Source organism: Pimephales promelas, chromosome 14 (assembly GCF_988280905.1).
Source record: "Pimephales promelas chromosome 14, fPimPro1.hap1.1, whole genome shotgun sequence".
Lineage (NCBI taxonomy): Eukaryota > Metazoa > Chordata > Actinopteri > Cypriniformes > Leuciscidae > Pimephales > Pimephales promelas.
In genome coordinates, this window is record NC_142782.1 from 34,057,708 (window position 1) to 34,075,005 (window position 17,298).

Below are 17,298 nucleotides of genomic sequence, written 5' to 3' on the forward strand. Positions count from 1 at the left end.
GCTGATAACAGTAGCCTCTTATTGTAGCGTTGCAGTGGGAGTTTGCATGAGTTTCCAGCATGTTGTGTGATGCTTTCTCCGGTGTGTGTAAAGTCTCAGTATGGCCGTGTACTTGTGTTCGAGCATGCGCGCTCTTGTAAAAATTGGTTGCAATCTGAAACATCACCGATAGAGGCCGCTAAAAAATACATAGAGCACCTTTAATATAGAAAGCACATAAACAACCCTCAAAGTGACAAGAATGCACTCACAATACTTTCCAAATATAATAAAAAACAGAAGATTCATTCTTTGCATACAGACAGGATTTATATTCATTATGCAAAAAGGCACGGCCATAAAGCATTACTTGTATATTTAAAGCTGAGTTAGTCAGTCATAAGCCAGTCACTCACTGTTGTAACGTCACCAGCTGGAGTTCCCTTGAGAGCCACTAGAGGGCAATCCACACCAGACTATTGTCACTCCCTCACAAACTACATTTCCCAGAACTCACTGCGCGGACTCACTGATTGCATTCACCTGTGTCTCATTACTCTGTTAGTCTTGTCAGAGAATGTCTAATTGAAGAGAATTGGCACTGGCTTCTTACTTCCGGGTTCTGGACTGGCTGCAGTAACGCGTCTCTGTCCATACGGGGGCGCTCGTGGTTGAGTGCAGAATGAATGGGAGTCAATGGGGTTTCACCCCCAGAAATCCTCTTTTCTCAGGATGTAATTTTTTGTCAAGTAATTTGAAAGTTGCATTCAAAAGGGAAGGCTACGAAAATACACTCAGCTGAAAATTGCATTTTTAAGTTCACTTATCTGTTCTAAAAATCCGTTCAAAACTGTGATGACGTCACACAATAGCAGAATGCTAGCGTATTCTGGCCAACAACGGCCTAACCTGTAAGACATCGAAAGGACATAAGTACTCGTTCATTCGACTTTTGGCCTATAATCAATATTGAACTTGCGGAATCAACAATAAAATCTATGTTAATTTAACGACAAGCAGGTGAAAGAGACACTTTTAGCCGTTTAGCCCCATAGACTCCCATTCATTTTGCGCTCGCCCGCGATCACCTACAGTGGAATTCTAATGGAACTGCAACCAGGATGATACACAACGGGGCTAATAGGAAGTGCAAAGGCTCTCCGTTAGACGGGCTCTGTGTCTATTTAAACCAGGGGTCCCCTGTCGACTGTCCTACACAGTTCATCTCCAACCCTAATCAAACACACCTGAAGCAACCAATTAAGGTCTTTAGGATCACATTCAGGTGTGTTTGATTAGGGTTGGAGATGAACTGTGCAGGACAGTCGATCGTCAGGAGCAGGATGTTCACTCATTCACTCTCTGCAAAGTTTTGTTTGTTGCACTGCATTTCTGAGCGTTTTCCCTGGTTTCATGTCTCTTGGTTTTTGGATTTTTCGCCTGTTCTGTGGATTACTCTTTTGCCTCTGACCCCTGCCTGTTTTGTTTGTTTGTTTGGACTGGCTATACCTGTGTTTTTACCTATTGCCTGTTTATTGGATTACGTGTCTGGATTGCCCCTAATTAAAGCTACATTTGGATGTCACCCTTCTTGTCTTGGAGCAGTTTGTAACAACTGTGCTCACTGTGCAGTTGCAATGCGTTTTACATATAAGCTTCATTAAATCTGAGGAAAAGAGTTTCCCCGTTGCATGTAGCTACGCAATACGAAGTGACCGTTCTCGAAAAGGAACTACATTAAAAATCAGTGCAGATTTCACAGCAGAAAGACACGAGAAGCACAAGCTAAAGGTGGACATTTTATTAGTTGTGTGGAGAAAATACATTTTGTCTGAACTGTTGCTGATCCTCAGGGAGATTTGAAGAGTGTAATTTTGTTGTTGCCAACAGAGAAGTAGATATAATGGTTTTCTTTGTTTCGCACGCTGTAACCACAGGCCCCCACAATGCAGCTCCAGTAGCCCCCATGCCTTCTGTCAAATTCCTATAAGGAAAGACACAATATTAATGTTCCACAAACTCACATCAACAAAAACACTCAATCTCCACCATCAAGAAAACTGTATTTCACTAAGATAATCTAGTCTCAGTAGAACCAACCTCAACGATGTAGGTAGCAATGTCCGAGGCACCTTCATGCATATTCACAGCCAGAAGAGCGACCTGAAGAGCCTCACGCTGCATCTCATCACTCATCTTCGAATCATGGACCTCAATTGATGTCTTCGACATGTCTGATCTGCAGTCGTGAACACAGATTTAGTTTTAATTAGCAAGAATGTAAATAAACATGACAGAACCTATTTTTTGTGAAGGTTCAACAACTATTCAGCATGAAGACCAGCCAGCTGACAATTATGAGAAGGAATTGTTGGCCCGTAATACTATTATCAGATGAAACCAAACTTTAACACCACAAGTTGTAAGTGTGGAGTAGTATTAACAAAAGTTTGGGGTCGGTAAGATTTTTGTACGTCTCTTCTGCTCAACAAGGATCCATTAATTTAATACAAAATACAGGAAAACACTGTAAAGCCCAACCTTACATAATATCAGAAAACTGAATATTTGAACTATTAACAGTTTATTGAATCTTTAGACAATATTTTAAAATAAATCTTTAAAAAAGGCATACTGTATGTGTTATTGTTACATATAGGCATATATGTTTTATGCATCAGACTTTCATTGATCATATAATGCAATATAATGATGATTCCTTCCTCAAAAGTCTGATGATCATATTTGATATAATACTGACAAATAGACTATCATGATTTTTCTTTAAATAAAAAGTTTTTGAATAATGAAGTAAACCAACTATGGTATTACAAATGTATTAAATGTTTAATTTAGATTCCAATATAAACTGAGAATTGAGAAAGCTTTCTGTACATTGAATTTAGCATTTTAGCATTTAAGATTAGGATAGTGATTATACCCTCATCTTAAAATATTACTAAAAAACATGTTTACTTAATAGTAAAAAATACTACTAACATCGTATTTATTTAATAATAATCAGTGTTTGACAGCAGAAAGGAGGGCGTTTGTACAAAATACTTTTACTTGCTAAAAAGTCTAAGGTTTCAATCAGATGACAGAAAACATCAAGTATTGTCTGAGGTTTATCAGCAAAGTGTGGATCATAGATATATACATTATAACAAACGTGATACTGTGGTTTATAGGTTTAATATGTTTTGGAACATTTTCAGGATTCTTTGATGAATAGAAAGTTCAAAAGAACAACATTTATATACATAATAAGTGCATTTACTCTCCCTTTTGATCCATTTAATTGATCCTTGCAGAATTAAACTATTATTTTCTTTAAAGAAATGTAAACATACATATAAATGAAAATGTAAAACTTTCTTACATGGTGTCTTACCTTTTGAATGTGATTGTATGATGATTCACTCGGTGCCTGTAAGACTTCAGACGTGATTGACCAAAACTAAAGTAAATGTGGAACTGACTCCTCCTGTTCTTTACATCACAACCCCAAAACTCACTTGACAATATTTGCAAAAATGATGACAATGTTTAAACATACAGAACATCAAATCAAAGCATGTTGGACATATGTTTTTTTTTTTACTATTTATAGCAGGGGTTCTCAACTCAGCTCAGCATATTGTGTATGTCTCCCTTATTTAACACACCTGATTCAGATCCTCAGCTCGTTAGGATTGACATAGAGGCTATCCTAACGAGCTGAGGACAGAGAATGTCTACTTCCGGGTTCTGGACTGACTGAGTCAGTCAAACACATCTGAATCATCATGTAATTGCCACCCAGATTTTACCTGGAAATGATTTTCCTTTTGTGTTTAAAAAATTGTGGGTTCAGTACATTTGAAGGAAGTTAATAGTTTAATTCAGCAAGGATGCATTAAATTGATCAAATGTGACAGTAAAGACATTTATAATGTTACAAAAGATTATATTTCTAATAAAAGCTGTCCTTTTCCACTTTTAATTCTTCAAAGAACCCTGAAAATTTGTATCACAGTTTCCAAAAAGATATTAAACCTATAAATGTCTGCTTCTCTCTCAACATATTTGTTGACCTCTTCAAGTCTCGCTGAGCAACAACGACAGTACAAACACACATGATACAGTGCTGGAGTGTGTAAGAAACTCAGGGTCATGTGTTATATGTGATGGCATGATTGCATTGCATCAGTCTGTACTTTCATTCACTGTGGACATATTTGCTTTTTAAGTCGAAATCCTACAGGTTTCCATTTACTATCCTTATAGTAAAAAAGATAATACATATATTTTTTTTAAATAAATAAAAAATGATATTGAATATTAACCCTGTGTTATATTTGATAGGCCTATAAATGATCAAAACTTTGCTGATTAACCTGCCCATACAATGTACCATATGCCTCCTTTCTCTGTTTGATATTTAGACTCTTTTATCAAGTAAAAGTCTTTTAGAGTATAATTGTAGGAACGTCCTCCTTCAGCTCCTGCTTCTCGTGTTTTTCTGCTGAGAAATCTCCACTTAATTATAGGAAATCTTTGACCCATTCCCATAATCTTTTGCCCAGACTAATCTTTTTATTTTATTTTATTGAACAATTATGTACAAACAATATGGCAATATAAGTAATGGTAGTCAACGGGGAATGAGATCTGTTTGATTAAGACATTCTTCCAAATGTCTTCCTTTGTGTTCAGCAGAACAAATAGAGGTTTGGAACAACTTGAGGGTGAGTAAATACTGACAGAATTTTCATTTTTGGGTGAACTAACCCTTTAAAGCTGAGTCTATCAGTCATAGGCCAGTCACTCACTGTTGTAACAGTCACCAGCTGGAGTTCCCTTGAGAGCCACTAGAGGGCAATCCACACCAGACTATTGTCACTCCCTCACAAACTACATTTCCCAGAACTCACTGCCCAGACTCACTGATTGCATTCACCTGTGTCTCATTACTCTGTTAGTCTTGTCAGAGAATGTCTAATTGAAGAGAATTGGCACTGGCTTCTTACTTCCGGGTTCTGGACTGGCTGCAGTAACGCGTCTCTGTCCATGCGGGGGCGCTCGCGGTCGAGTGCAGAATGAATGGGAGTCAATGGGTTTCACCCCCAGAAATCCTCTTTTCTCATGATGTAATTTTTTGTCAAGTAATTTGAAAGTTGCATTCAAAAGGGAGGGCTACGAAAATACACTCAGCTGAAAATTGCATTTTTAAGTTCACTTATCTGTTCTAAAAATCCGTTCAAAACTGTGATGACGTCACACAATAGCAGAATGCTAGCGTATTCTGGCCAACAACGGCCTAACCTGTAAGAAATCAAAAGGACATAAGTACTCGTTCATTCGACTTTTGGCCTATAATCTATATTGAAATTGCGGAATCAACAATAAAATCTATGTTAATTTAACGACAAGCAGGTGAAAGAGACACTTTTAGCCGTTTAGCCCCATAGACTCCCATTCATTCTGCTCTCGCCCGCGATCCCCTCTAGTGGAATTCTAATGGAACTGCAACCAGGATGATACACAACGGGGCTAATAGGAAGTGCAAAGGCTCTCCGTTAGACGGGCTCTGTGTCTATTTAAACCAGGGGTCCCCTGTCGACTGTCCTACACAGTTCATCTCCAACCCTAATCAAACACACCTGAAGCAACCAATTAAGGTCTTTAGGATCACATTCAGGTGTGTTTGATTAGGGTTGGAGATGAACTGTGCAGGACAGTCGATCGTCAGGAGCAGGATGTTCACTCATTCACTCTCTGCAAAGTTTTGTTTGTTGCACTGCATTTCTGAGCGTTTTCCCTGGTTTCATGTCTCTTGGTTTTTGGATTTTTCGCCTGTTCTGTGGATTACTCTTTTGCCTCTGACCCCTGCCTGTTTTGTTTGTTTGTTTGGACCGGCTATACCTGTGTTTTTACCTATTGCCTGTTTATTGGATTACGTGTCTGGATTGCCCCTAATTAAAGCTACATTTGGATGTCACCCTTCTTGTCTTGGAGCAGTTTGTAACAACTGTGCTCACTGTGCAGTTGCAATGCGTTTTACATATAAGCTTCATTAAATCTGAGGAAAAGAGTTTCCCCGTTGCATGTAGCTACGCAATACGAAGTGACCGTTCTCGAAAAGGAACTACATTAAAAATCAGTGCAGATTTCACAGCAGAAAGACACGAGAAGCACAAGCTAAAGGTGGACATTTTATTAGTTGTGTGGAGAAAATACATTTTGTCTGAACTGTTGCTGATCCTCAGGGAGATTTGAAGAGTGTAATTTTGTTGTTGCCAACAGAGAAGTAGATACAATGGTCTGGTTTGTTTCGCACGCAGTAACCACTGTTCCCCACAATGCAGTTCCAGTAGAGCCCATGCCGTCTGTCAAATTCCTATAAGGAAAAACACAATATTAATGTTCCACAAACTCACATCAACAAAAACACTCAATCTCCACCATCAAGAAAACTGTATTTCACTAAGATAATCTAGTCTCAGTAGAACCAACCGCAACGATGTAGTTAGCAATGTCCATGGCACCGTCATGCATATTCACAGCCAGAAGAGCGACCTGAAGAGCGTCACGCTGCATCTCATCACTCATCTCTGATATATGGACCTCAATTGATGTCTTCGACATGTCTGATCTGCAGTCGTGAACACAGATTTAGTTTTAATTAGCAAGAATGTAAATAAACATGACAGAACCTATTTTTTGTGAAGGTTCAACAACTATTCAGCATGAAGACCAGCCAGCTGACAATTATGAGAAGGAATTGTTGACCCGTAATACTATTATCAGATGAAATCAAATTTTAATACCAAAAGTTGTAAGTGAGCAGTAGTATTAACAAAAGTTTGGGGTCGGTAAGATTTTTGTATGTCTCTTCTGCTCAACAAGGATCCATTAATTTAATACAAAATACAGGAAAAGCCTGAACTTACATAATAGGCTATCAGAAAACTGAATATTTGAACTATTAACAGTTTATTGAATCTTTAGACAATATTTTAAAATAAATCTTTAAAAAGGCATACTGTATGTGTTTTTGTTACATATAGGCATATATGTTTTATGCATCAGATTTTTATTGTTCATATAATGCACTATAATGATGATTCCTTCCTCAAAAGTCTGATGATCATATTTGATATAATACTGACAAATAGACTATCATGATTTTTCTTTAAATAAAAAGTTTATGAATAATGAAGTAAACCAACTGTGGTATTACAAATGTATTAAATGTTTAATTTAGATTCCAATATAAACTGAGAAAGCTTTCTGTACTTTGAATTTAGCTTTTAAGATTAGGATGGTGATTATACCCTCATCTTAAAATATTACTAAAAACATGTTTACTTAATAGTAAAAAATACTACCAACATCGTATTTATTTAATAATAATCAGTGTTTGACAGCAGAAAGGAGGACATTTGTACAAAATATTTTTACTTGCTAAAAAGTCTAAGGTTTCAATCAGATGACAGAAAACATCAAGTATTGTCTGAGGTTTATCAGCAAAGTGTGGATCATAGATATATACATTATAACAAACGTGATACTGTGGTTTATAGGTTTAATATGTTTTGGAACATTTTCAGGATTCTTTGATGAATAGAAAGTTCAAAAGAACAACATTTATATACATAATAAGCGCATTTACTCTCCCTTTTGATCTATTTAATTGATCCTTGCAGAATTAAACTATTATTTTCTTTAAAGAAATGTAAACATATACATATAAATGAAAATGTCAAACTTTCTTACATGGTGTCTTACCTTTTGAATGTGATTGTATGATGATTCACTCGGTGCCTGTAAGACTTCAGACGTGATTGACCAAAACTAAAGTAAATGTGGAACTGACTCCTCCTGTTCTTTACATCACAACCCCAAAACTCACTTGACAATATTTGCAAAAATGATGACAATGTTTAAACATACAGAACATCAAATCAAAGCAGGTTGGACATATGTTTTTTTTTTTTTACTATTTATTGCAGGGGTTCTCAACTCAGCTCAGCATATTGTGTATGTCTCCCTTATTTAACACACCTGATTCAGATCCTCAGCTCGTTAGGATTGACATAGAGGCTATCCTAACGAGCTGAGGACAGAGAATGTCTACTTCCGGGTTCTGGACTGACTGTAGTAACGCGTCTCTGTCCATGCGGGGGCGCTCGCGGTCGAGTGCAGAATGAATGGGAGTCAATGGGGTTTCACCCCCAGAAATCCTCTTTTCTCATGATGTAATTTTTTGTTGCATTCAAAAGGGAGGACTACGAAAATACACTCAGCTGAAAATTGCATTTTTAAGTTCACTGATCTGTTCTAAAAATCCGTTCAAAACTGTGATGACGTCACACAATAGCAGAATGCTAGTGTGTTTCGGCCAACAACACCCTAACCTGTAAGAAATCAAAAGGACATAAGTACTCGTTCATTCGACTTTTGGCCTATAATCAATATTGAACTTGCGGAATCAACAATAAAATCTATGTTAATTTAACGACAAGCAGGTGAAAGAGACACTTTTAGCCGTTTAGCCCCATAGACTCCCATTCATTTTGCGCTCGCCCGCGATCACCTCCAGTGGAATTCTAATGGAACTGCAACCAAGATGATACACAATGGGGCTAATAGGAAGTGCAAAGGCTCTCCGTTAGACGGGCTCTGTGTCTATTTAAACCAGGGGTCCCCTGTCGACTGTCCTACACAGTTCATCTCCAACCCTAATCAAACACACCTGAAGCAACCAATTAAGGTCTTTAGGATCACATTCAGGTGTGTTTGATTAGGGTTGGAGATGAACTGTGCAGGACAGTCGATCGTCAGGAGCAGGATGTTCACTCATTCACTCTCTGCAAAGTTTTGTTTGTTGCACTGCATTTCTGAGCGTTTTCCCTGGTTTCATGTCTCTTGGTTTTTGGATTTTTCGCCTGTTCTGTGGATTACTCTTTTGCCTCTGACCCCTGCCTGTTTTGTTTGTTTGTTTGGACTGGCTATACCTGTGTTTTTACCTACAGTCTATGGTTTTTACCTATTGCCTGTTTATTGGATTATGTGTCTGGATTGCCCCTAATTAAAGCTGCATTTGGATGTCACCCTTCTTGTCTTGGAGCAGTTTGTAACAACTGTGCTCACTGTGCAGTTGCAATGCGTTTTACATATAAGCTTCATTAAATCTGAGGAAAAGAGTTTCCCCGTTGCATGTAGCTACGCAATACGAAGTGACCGTTCTCGAAAAGTAACTACATTAAAAATCAGTGCAGATTTCACAGCAGAAAGACACGAGAAGCACAAGCTAAAGGTGGACATTTTATTAGTTGTGTGGAGAAAATACATTTTGTCTGAACTGTTGCTGATCCTCAGGGAGATTTGAAGAGTGTAATTTTGTTGTTGCCAACAGAGAAGTAGATATAATGGTTTTCTTTGTTTCGCACGAAGTAACCACAGGCCCCCACAATGCAGTGCCAGTAGCCCCCATGCCTTCTGTCAAATTCCTATAAGGAAAGACACAATATTAATGCTCCACAAACTCACATCAACAAAACCACTCAATCTCCACCATCAAGAAAACTGTATTTCACTAAGATAATCTAGTCTCAGTAGAACCAACCGCAACGATGTAGGTAGCAATGTCCGAGGCACCTTCATGCATATTCACAGCCAGAAGAGCGACCTGAAGAGCCTCACGCTGCATCTCATCACTCATCTTCGAATCATGGACCTCAATTGATGTCTTCGACATGTCTGATCTGCAGTCGTGAACACAGATTTAGTTTTAATTAGCAAGAATGTAAATAAACATGACAGAACCTATTTTTTGTGAAGGTTCAACAACTATTCAGCATGAAGACCAGCCAGCTGACAATTATGAGAATGAATTTTTGGCCTGTAATACTATTATCAGATGAAACCAAACTTTAACACCACAAGTTGTAAGTGTGCAGTAGTAACAAAAGTTTGGGGTCGGTAAGATTTTTGCATGTCTCTTCTGCTCAACAAGGATCCATTAATTTAATACAAAATACAGGAAAACACTGTAAAGCCCAACCTTACATAATATCAGAAAACTGAATATTTGAACTATTAACAGTTTATTGAATCTTTAGAAAATATTTTAAAATAAATCTTTAAAAAAGGCATACTGTATGTGTTATTGTTACATATAGGCATATATGTTTTATGCATCAGACTTCCATTGCTCATATAATGCACTATAATGATGATTCCTTCCTCAAAAGTCTGATGATCATATTTGATATAATACGGACAAATAGACTATTATAATTTTTCTTTAAATAAAAAGTTTTTGAATAATGAAGTAAACCAACTGTGGTATTACAAATGTATTAAATGTTTAATTTAGATTCCAATACAAACTGAGAAAGCTTTCTGTACTTTGAATTTAGCATTTTAGCATTTAAGATTAGGATGGTGATTATACCCTCATCTTAAAATATTACTAAAAACATGTTTACTTAATAGTAAAAAATACTACCAACATCGTATTTATTTAAGAATCATCAGTGTTTGACAGCAGAAAGGAGGACATTTGTACAAAATATTTTTACTTGCTAAAAAGTCTAAGGTTTCAATCAGATGACAGAAAACATCAAGTATTGTCTGAGGTTTATCAGCAAAGTGTGGATCATAGATATATACATTATAACAAACGTGATACTGTGGTTTATAGGTTTAATATGTTTTGGAACATTTTCAGGATTCTTTGATGAATAGAAAGTTCAAAAAAACAACATTTATATACATAATAAGTGCATTTACTCTCCCTTTTGATCCATTTAATTGATCCTTGCAGAATTAAACTATTATTTTCTTTAAAGAAATGTACTGACCGTACATTTTTTTTAAACATATACATATAAATGAAAATGTCAAACTTTCTTACATGGTGTCTTACCTTTTGAATGTGATTGTATGATGATTCACTCGGTGCCTGTAAGACTTCAGACGTGATTGACCAAAACTAAAGTAAATGTGGAACTGACTCCTCCTGTTCTTTACATCACAACCCCAAAACTCACTTGACAATATTTGCAAAAATGATGACAATGTTTAAACATACAGAACATCAAATCAAAGCAGGTTGGACATATGTTTTTTTTTTTTACTATTTATTGCAGGGGTTCTCAACTCAGCTCAGCATATTGTGTATGTCTCCCTTATTTAACACACCTGATTCAGATCCTCAGCTCGTTAGGATTGACATAGAGGCTATCCTAACGAGCTGAGGACAGAGAATGTCTACTTCCGGGTTCTGGACTGACTGTAGTAACGCGTCTCTGTCCATGCGGGGGCGCTCGCGGTCGAGTGCAGAATGAATGGGAGTCAATGGGGTTTCACCCCAAAAAATCCACGTTTCTCAGGATGTAATTTTTTGTCAAGTAATTTGAAAGTTGCATTCAAAAGGGAGGGCTAAGAAAATACACTGAGCTGAAAATTGCATTTTTAAGTTCTCTTATCTGTTCTAAAAATCCGTTCAAAAATGTGATGACGTCACACAATAGCAGAATGCTAGCGTGTTCCAGCCAACAACAGCCTAACCTGTAAGAAATCAAAAGTACGTAAGTACTCGCTCATTCGACTTTTGGCCTATAATCTATATTGAACTTGCGGAATCAACAATAAAATCTATTTTGATTTAACGACAAGCAGGTGAAAGAGACACATTTAGCCGTTTAGCCCTATAGACTCCCATTCATTCTGCTCTCGCCCGCGATCACCTCCAGTGGAATTCTAATGGAACTGCAACCAAGATAATACGGGCTCTGCTGAGGATCTGAATCAGGTGTGTTAAGGGAGACATACACAATATGCAGAGCAGTGGGTCGCGAGGACTGGAATTGAGAACCCCTGATTTATTGCATAAATAATTGAAGTAATACGGTCAACTCATCAGACGCGTGAAGCAGCAACATCAGTTCTATCAAAGCCTACAGAAAACGTGGAATAAACTATATTTTGCAGTTTTACATTCATCCAAATTTGCAAAATTAGCACATTTCACCCCTTTCACTTATTTTCCGTGTAAAGACACAGATGAAGGTTTTGAACAAACTGAAACCAAAACTATTTGTGTGAATTGTAGAACAAGTAGGACTAGATTTTTAAGCATCATTTTAAAACAGATGTAATGACAAGATCTCACACACACACGACACAGATCAGTTCCAGAGCTGCCAACTCTCACACACTGACCGTGAGACACCTGAACACGCTGGCTGAAGTGTCAACCTGGTCCGTCAAATGCCTGGAAGATGAGTTTATCTATATATCTACCTGTTGAGCCACTCGTGATCGACTAGTTATGCCGAATTAGTTAAAATCTCCCCGAATCTAGATAGTTGTCGGACTTTAAATAACACAACCACAGAAAATCATCATTCATATATTTCCAGTTCGCTTTCTTAGTATTTTGAAATAAAGACGCGTTTTTTGAGAGGATGACAATCTAATAGCTATTGTCACAGCATTAATGTCATTTCTCAGTTCACTCAAACAAATTTCTGACCTGGATTTAAAACAAAATAAAAAAAAGCACCAGACTACTGAGAAAAAGCAGATTTGTGACCTTCAAACACACACACCATTCCCTAAATGTCTCTTCTACTATTAAAATACACTAGTAGAGAATAGTTGCACACACACAGTTTTTGAGTTTGCAGTTTTGTCTCATGGTTTCACTCGCTGCGTTCCTTTGGTTCCTTGTATTTCCACTGGATGTAGTCAAAGATGTCCTTCTCACTGTCCACCAGCAGAGGCTCTCCAGCCACACCTGTGTGAAACAGCGGACATGTGACTTCAGGTACTACAGATTTAATCTCCATCATACGAAAGAACAAGTCACCAGATCAACAAAGTAAAGCAGCAGCAAGTAAACTAGACTTTTGGATGGACACAAACTCAAAAGGTACTTGTGCACTATTCTATGCCATTTTGTAGTTTAAATAGTGCGAGTAGATGATGCACTTATTTAACCAAAAAAAAACAAAACAATCTTGCCATCTCCATCTTGTCACAGGCAAGCTTTCTGGTGGGCTCTGATGTAAGATGAGTGATCAACACAAATCAAATACAAATACAAATACTCTTATCTCGTTAATGTTGACGGATTTACAAACGGTTTCTTACAAACGTTATTAATATGGCTATAATTCTGGATGATTATTTATTGATACACTTATTATTCATAAGTGTGCAGTGTCATAACTACATCTCTGCCGTTTATAACAAACCAAACCGTTTGAAAATCGGTAGAAAATTGTGCAAGTTGCATTGTGCAAGAGTGAGCGAGCTGACTGTGGCAAGATGGCCGCCAGTGTGGACGTCGTCCTCCATTGGCTAGCAGTGGACGGGACATCTAGCCTTTATTACGGATATCTATACACACCAGGGTACGCATTGGGCTTAAAGTATAAATTGTGCTAAAGTGTGTGTTTCTCTCACCAGTGACGCCCACTGGACGGATGGTGTACTCGTTGAGCGTGAAGCCCTTCTCCAGCGCGTGAGTCCTCATGTTCTTGTTGAATATGTCACTGCCGGTGAAGTACAGCACGCCGCAGTAATACTGATCTTTAGGAATGAGCCTGCACAAACACATGAGGAATATACTGGAAAATATGACATTTGACTAAGGTCAATCTATGATAAAACTGGACGTTTTTTCTCTACAGACGTCAGGAAAGATTGTGCCTTTTAGAATTTAGTTTATTTTATATCACAAATTTTAGTTAGTTTTAGTCTATTTGAAATTAGTACTGATGTTTCCTTGTAACAGCAAAATAATCACGTTTCTTTAATGACAATTTAAGAGCCGGTAATAAATGCTGAAATGTCAGTAAAACATTCACTGCATTCAAGATATTGATAAAAACTTAAATAGTCACATCACAACATCCCATATAACATCTGATGAAAAGAGCAGGGATAAAATTTAACAAAAACTAAAACCATAAAAAAACATTTTGGTTGTTTAAAATATTGTAAATTAATAACTGAAAAAAAATATATTGTATATGTTTGGATTTAAATAGGCAAAAGCATAAGAGTCTATGATTGGAACATTATTGCAGTGATTATTATTTTATATATATATATTAAAAAACCAATAAAAATGACAAAACCCAATAAAAGCATTAAAACTTTAACTAAATGAAAAAGAATATAAAAATAAAAACTAATTTAAAATATGAATAAAATTATAATGGCATATCAATAATCCTAAAAGAACACTGGAAAATATATCATTATTACACAAATAATTGTTATGAACCTGATGTCAATACGGCGGTGAAAACGTTCTTCCTCATCCTCGTCTTCTCTCTGCAGCCGACACACACCCTGAGGAAATAACACATATTATTTATCGTTCATTTATTATTTAAGAGACACTCTGAGGCAGACAGAGACTCACCATGAACTTAGTGTCTCCTTTAGACAGCGTGTCGGTGATGAAGCCGATGGACTCCATATGATCCACGACGGCGTGAAGAAGCTTCGGCTGAAACACAGAGTCCCAGCAGGGGTTACGAGAGGAACATAGCTTATGTGTAGCTATGATAAGCATATTCTGTCTTGATAATCTATAAATTATATTCCAGGGGACGGGGCTTATCTATACATTTTAGGGTTCATGACCTTAAAAGGCTATTTCTTTAAAAGAAAATATCTCCCTTTGCTTTGAGCTTTGAGCATCATAACTTTGCAGATGTTGATTATGCTAAAACAGCAATATTACACGCTAACTAAAGTTAGAAAAGTGATATCATAATCAACCACCCCTTTAAATCTTCCTAAAGTCTTCAAAACGGTCTGTTTACCTGTTTCTCAGACTGAGAGGTGAAGTCCGGATGGGTCAGCAGAATATCAATATCACCACTCGACTCGGCTCCTGAACATTCACAAACACAGTTATGGCACATTTAGATGATAAATGATGTCTAATCTGTGGATGAGAAGTGTGATCACCTCTTCTGTAGCTGCCGCAGATCGTGCCGATGTACACGGGGTCCACCACTTCCAGTTCTTTAAGGATCAGAGTCTGCAAACATCAGTTAACATCATCAATACAGTGAGACTTCACAGATGTGCATCAATGATTTGCATCAAGAAAAACTCCAACCTCCATTTTTTGCATTTCTGTACGAGGGATTCTCTTCTCAAATTCATCAAAGTACCTTTAAGAGACGAAGAGAGGAACAGAAAAAATACCATCAATAAAGCAGAATACATTCATGAGAAATACATTTAATTCACAAATAGAGGAGAGGTTTTCAAACTGGGGTGCAGATCACGCTAGTCCATGGAAATGTTAAAAATTATATATATATATAAATATATTGCAATAAATTGATTGCAACACATTTAAAATGTATTCAAATAAAAAGGAATAAAATAAATAATTTAATTTAAATAAAAAAATAATTTCATAAAAAATAATCTAGTCCACATTTATAACATTCATCTTTCAGTCATAATTATGAGATAAAAAGTCAAAATTATGATAAATTAACTCAAATTATGAATTAAAAATCATAAAAGTCAAGTATTAGATAAAAAAGTCAATTAGGGAAAAATAAAATCATGAAATTAAAAACTCAAAACAATGATATTAAAGTCAAAATTATGATATAATAACTTATAATAATGAAATAAACAGTCAAAGTTATGAGATTAAAAAGTCAAAAATATAATATATATATTTTCTGTAAGATTAAATTTTAGACTTACTTTAAGCCGATCTGCTGATGGTGGTTGAGTTTGTGTTCGATCTTCTTCAGATCTAAAACATCAGATGAGAATTAAAACATGCACGTGACGTTAAATGAACGCAGTTCTGCAAATGACCACATACAAACCTTCCAGGTTCCTGACGCCCTCGTCAAAAAACTTCCTGGCTGCAGCAGGACTAAACCCCAGAGAAAGAGTCTGAATTGAGTTTTACACAACACTAATGTTATCATTAACGACTGTACACTAGAAATCAAGAGCGTCGTACCCGATTCCAGTCACTCTGGTTAAGAAGTTGATGGAGGAGCTTGTGTCGTCATTACGAATCTACAGAACAAACAGAACAAGAGCATGTCACAATCCATAGACCTATATATATATATATTCAATGATACCAAAACTCTCTGTGACAGTGACTCGTTTCCTAAATAGGCCCAAATATTAAATCACTTATCCAATACCTTTTCCAGCTTACGCAGTTTTCCTGTTGTTAAAAACTCATCAATTTTCTCTGCTATCTTTGCACCAACTCCATCCTGAGAGGAAAAAAAGCCATTTTTCATTAAATCAAATACGTGTTACTTACTTTTCCGGACACTGATGCAAGTAAAAACAGAGTCTGTACCAGTTTCTTTGCTTCCGTTCCATTTTTGATCTTCTGTGGATATTTGGAGATCACAGACGCTGCTTTTCTGAACACAAAACCCCAGACGGGATAAATGTGTCATATGTCGAGTTATGATATTATATTTACATTATTAGACACATAAAACTATCTTACCTGTAAGCATTGTATTTATGGATGGCTCTGTTGACATTTCTCTCGTAATTGGCTAACTCTGAAAGAGAAAGACCATTAAGAGTTTACATAAATCTCAGTGTATTAGATGCAAAATCTTACTATAAAACGAGTTTTCATATTAGACATTATCTAATAAACAAACAAGCAATCAGGAGAATCAGAGAAAACTAATTTTAAAAAAAAGATAAAAAAAATAAATATTATATATAATGATAATATAAATATAAAAGATAATAAATATAAAGATTTAAAAAAATATATATATATATAGTGGAGCATTAATCTTGAAACGTTGATAGCATGTATTAAATGGTAAACAAAAATGGGGATCATTGATGTTTTAATTTTTTTTAAATCCAGGTCTAATATCCCATTAAAGTGAAATTTCTTGTTTTAAACGGACTTGATGTCAACCAAACCGATCTATTTCCATTCATTCGGCATTTAAAGGGCCAGTTAGCTTAGCCACATGCTAACCAGAGCTGTCACAACAAAACTCACCTGTGAGGAAATCTGTGATCCCTTCGTTCAGAGATTCTTGTGGCGCTTTTCGTTTGCTCATAGCTGAGAGGGATTTACAATATTTATGAATATATGTGTTTGATTTCACTTTCAAGACGACACCTGAGCAAGTGTCCAACACTACAGGACAAAGCCTTAGCATTAGCACTGTAGCCACGCAAGATGGGGCGCGGTTTAAAGACGCCCCTCCCATTAAACATTCTTCGCCCAATTAGAGGCTTTTAAAAGATATTTATAAAACTGGCACG

The 17,298-nt window shown here is 36.6% G+C and overlaps 3 protein-coding genes across 4 annotated transcripts; all 3 read right to left on the minus strand.

The window, feature by feature from the left end:
• Positions 1–1,764: 1,764 nt before the first annotated feature.
• LOC148973757 (uncharacterized) lies at positions 1,765–3,734 on the minus strand. The gene is made up of 3 exons (XM_089119892.1): positions 3,374–3,734; positions 2,080–2,218; positions 1,765–1,963 (listed from the first exon to the last, which is right to left on the minus strand). The coding sequence occupies exons 2-3, from the start codon at positions 2,209–2,211 to the stop codon at positions 1,829–1,831; spliced, it is 267 nt and encodes an 88-aa protein (XP_088976018.1). The 5' UTR covers positions 2,212–2,218; positions 3,374–3,734; the 3' UTR covers positions 1,765–1,828.
• A 2,422-nt stretch (positions 3,735–6,156) lies between these two features.
• Positions 6,157–7,887, minus strand: LOC148973758 (uncharacterized). Its single transcript, XM_089119893.1, has 3 exons — positions 7,753–7,887; positions 6,478–6,616; positions 6,157–6,361 (listed from the first exon to the last, which is right to left on the minus strand). Exons 2-3 carry the CDS (start codon positions 6,607–6,609, stop codon positions 6,227–6,229), a joined length of 267 nt encoding a protein of 88 aa, XP_088976019.1. The 5' UTR covers positions 6,610–6,616; positions 7,753–7,887; the 3' UTR covers positions 6,157–6,226.
• Positions 7,888–9,278: 1,391 nt separating this feature from the next.
• On the minus strand, positions 9,279–17,239 carry polb (polymerase (DNA directed), beta). 2 transcript variants are annotated; one of them, XM_089119894.1, is made up of 16 exons: positions 17,030–17,239; positions 16,508–16,565; positions 16,352–16,418; positions 16,188–16,262; positions 15,995–16,053; positions 15,855–15,904; positions 15,727–15,778; positions 15,119–15,173; positions 14,965–15,037; positions 14,817–14,887; positions 14,411–14,497; positions 14,270–14,337; positions 13,444–13,583; positions 10,898–12,772; positions 9,625–9,731; positions 9,279–9,476 (listed from the first exon to the last, which is right to left on the minus strand). In XM_089119894.1, exons 1-14 carry the CDS (start codon positions 17,190–17,192, stop codon positions 12,678–12,680), a joined length of 1,113 nt encoding a protein of 370 aa, XP_088976020.1. In that variant the 5' UTR covers positions 17,193–17,239; the 3' UTR covers positions 9,279–9,476; positions 9,625–9,731; positions 10,898–12,677. The 2 variants fall into 2 exon arrangements, with proteins under 2 accessions (XP_088976020.1, XP_039541574.2); XM_039685640.2 differs by having other exon boundaries at positions 9,593–9,731.
• Positions 17,240–17,298: the final 59 nt, after the last annotated feature.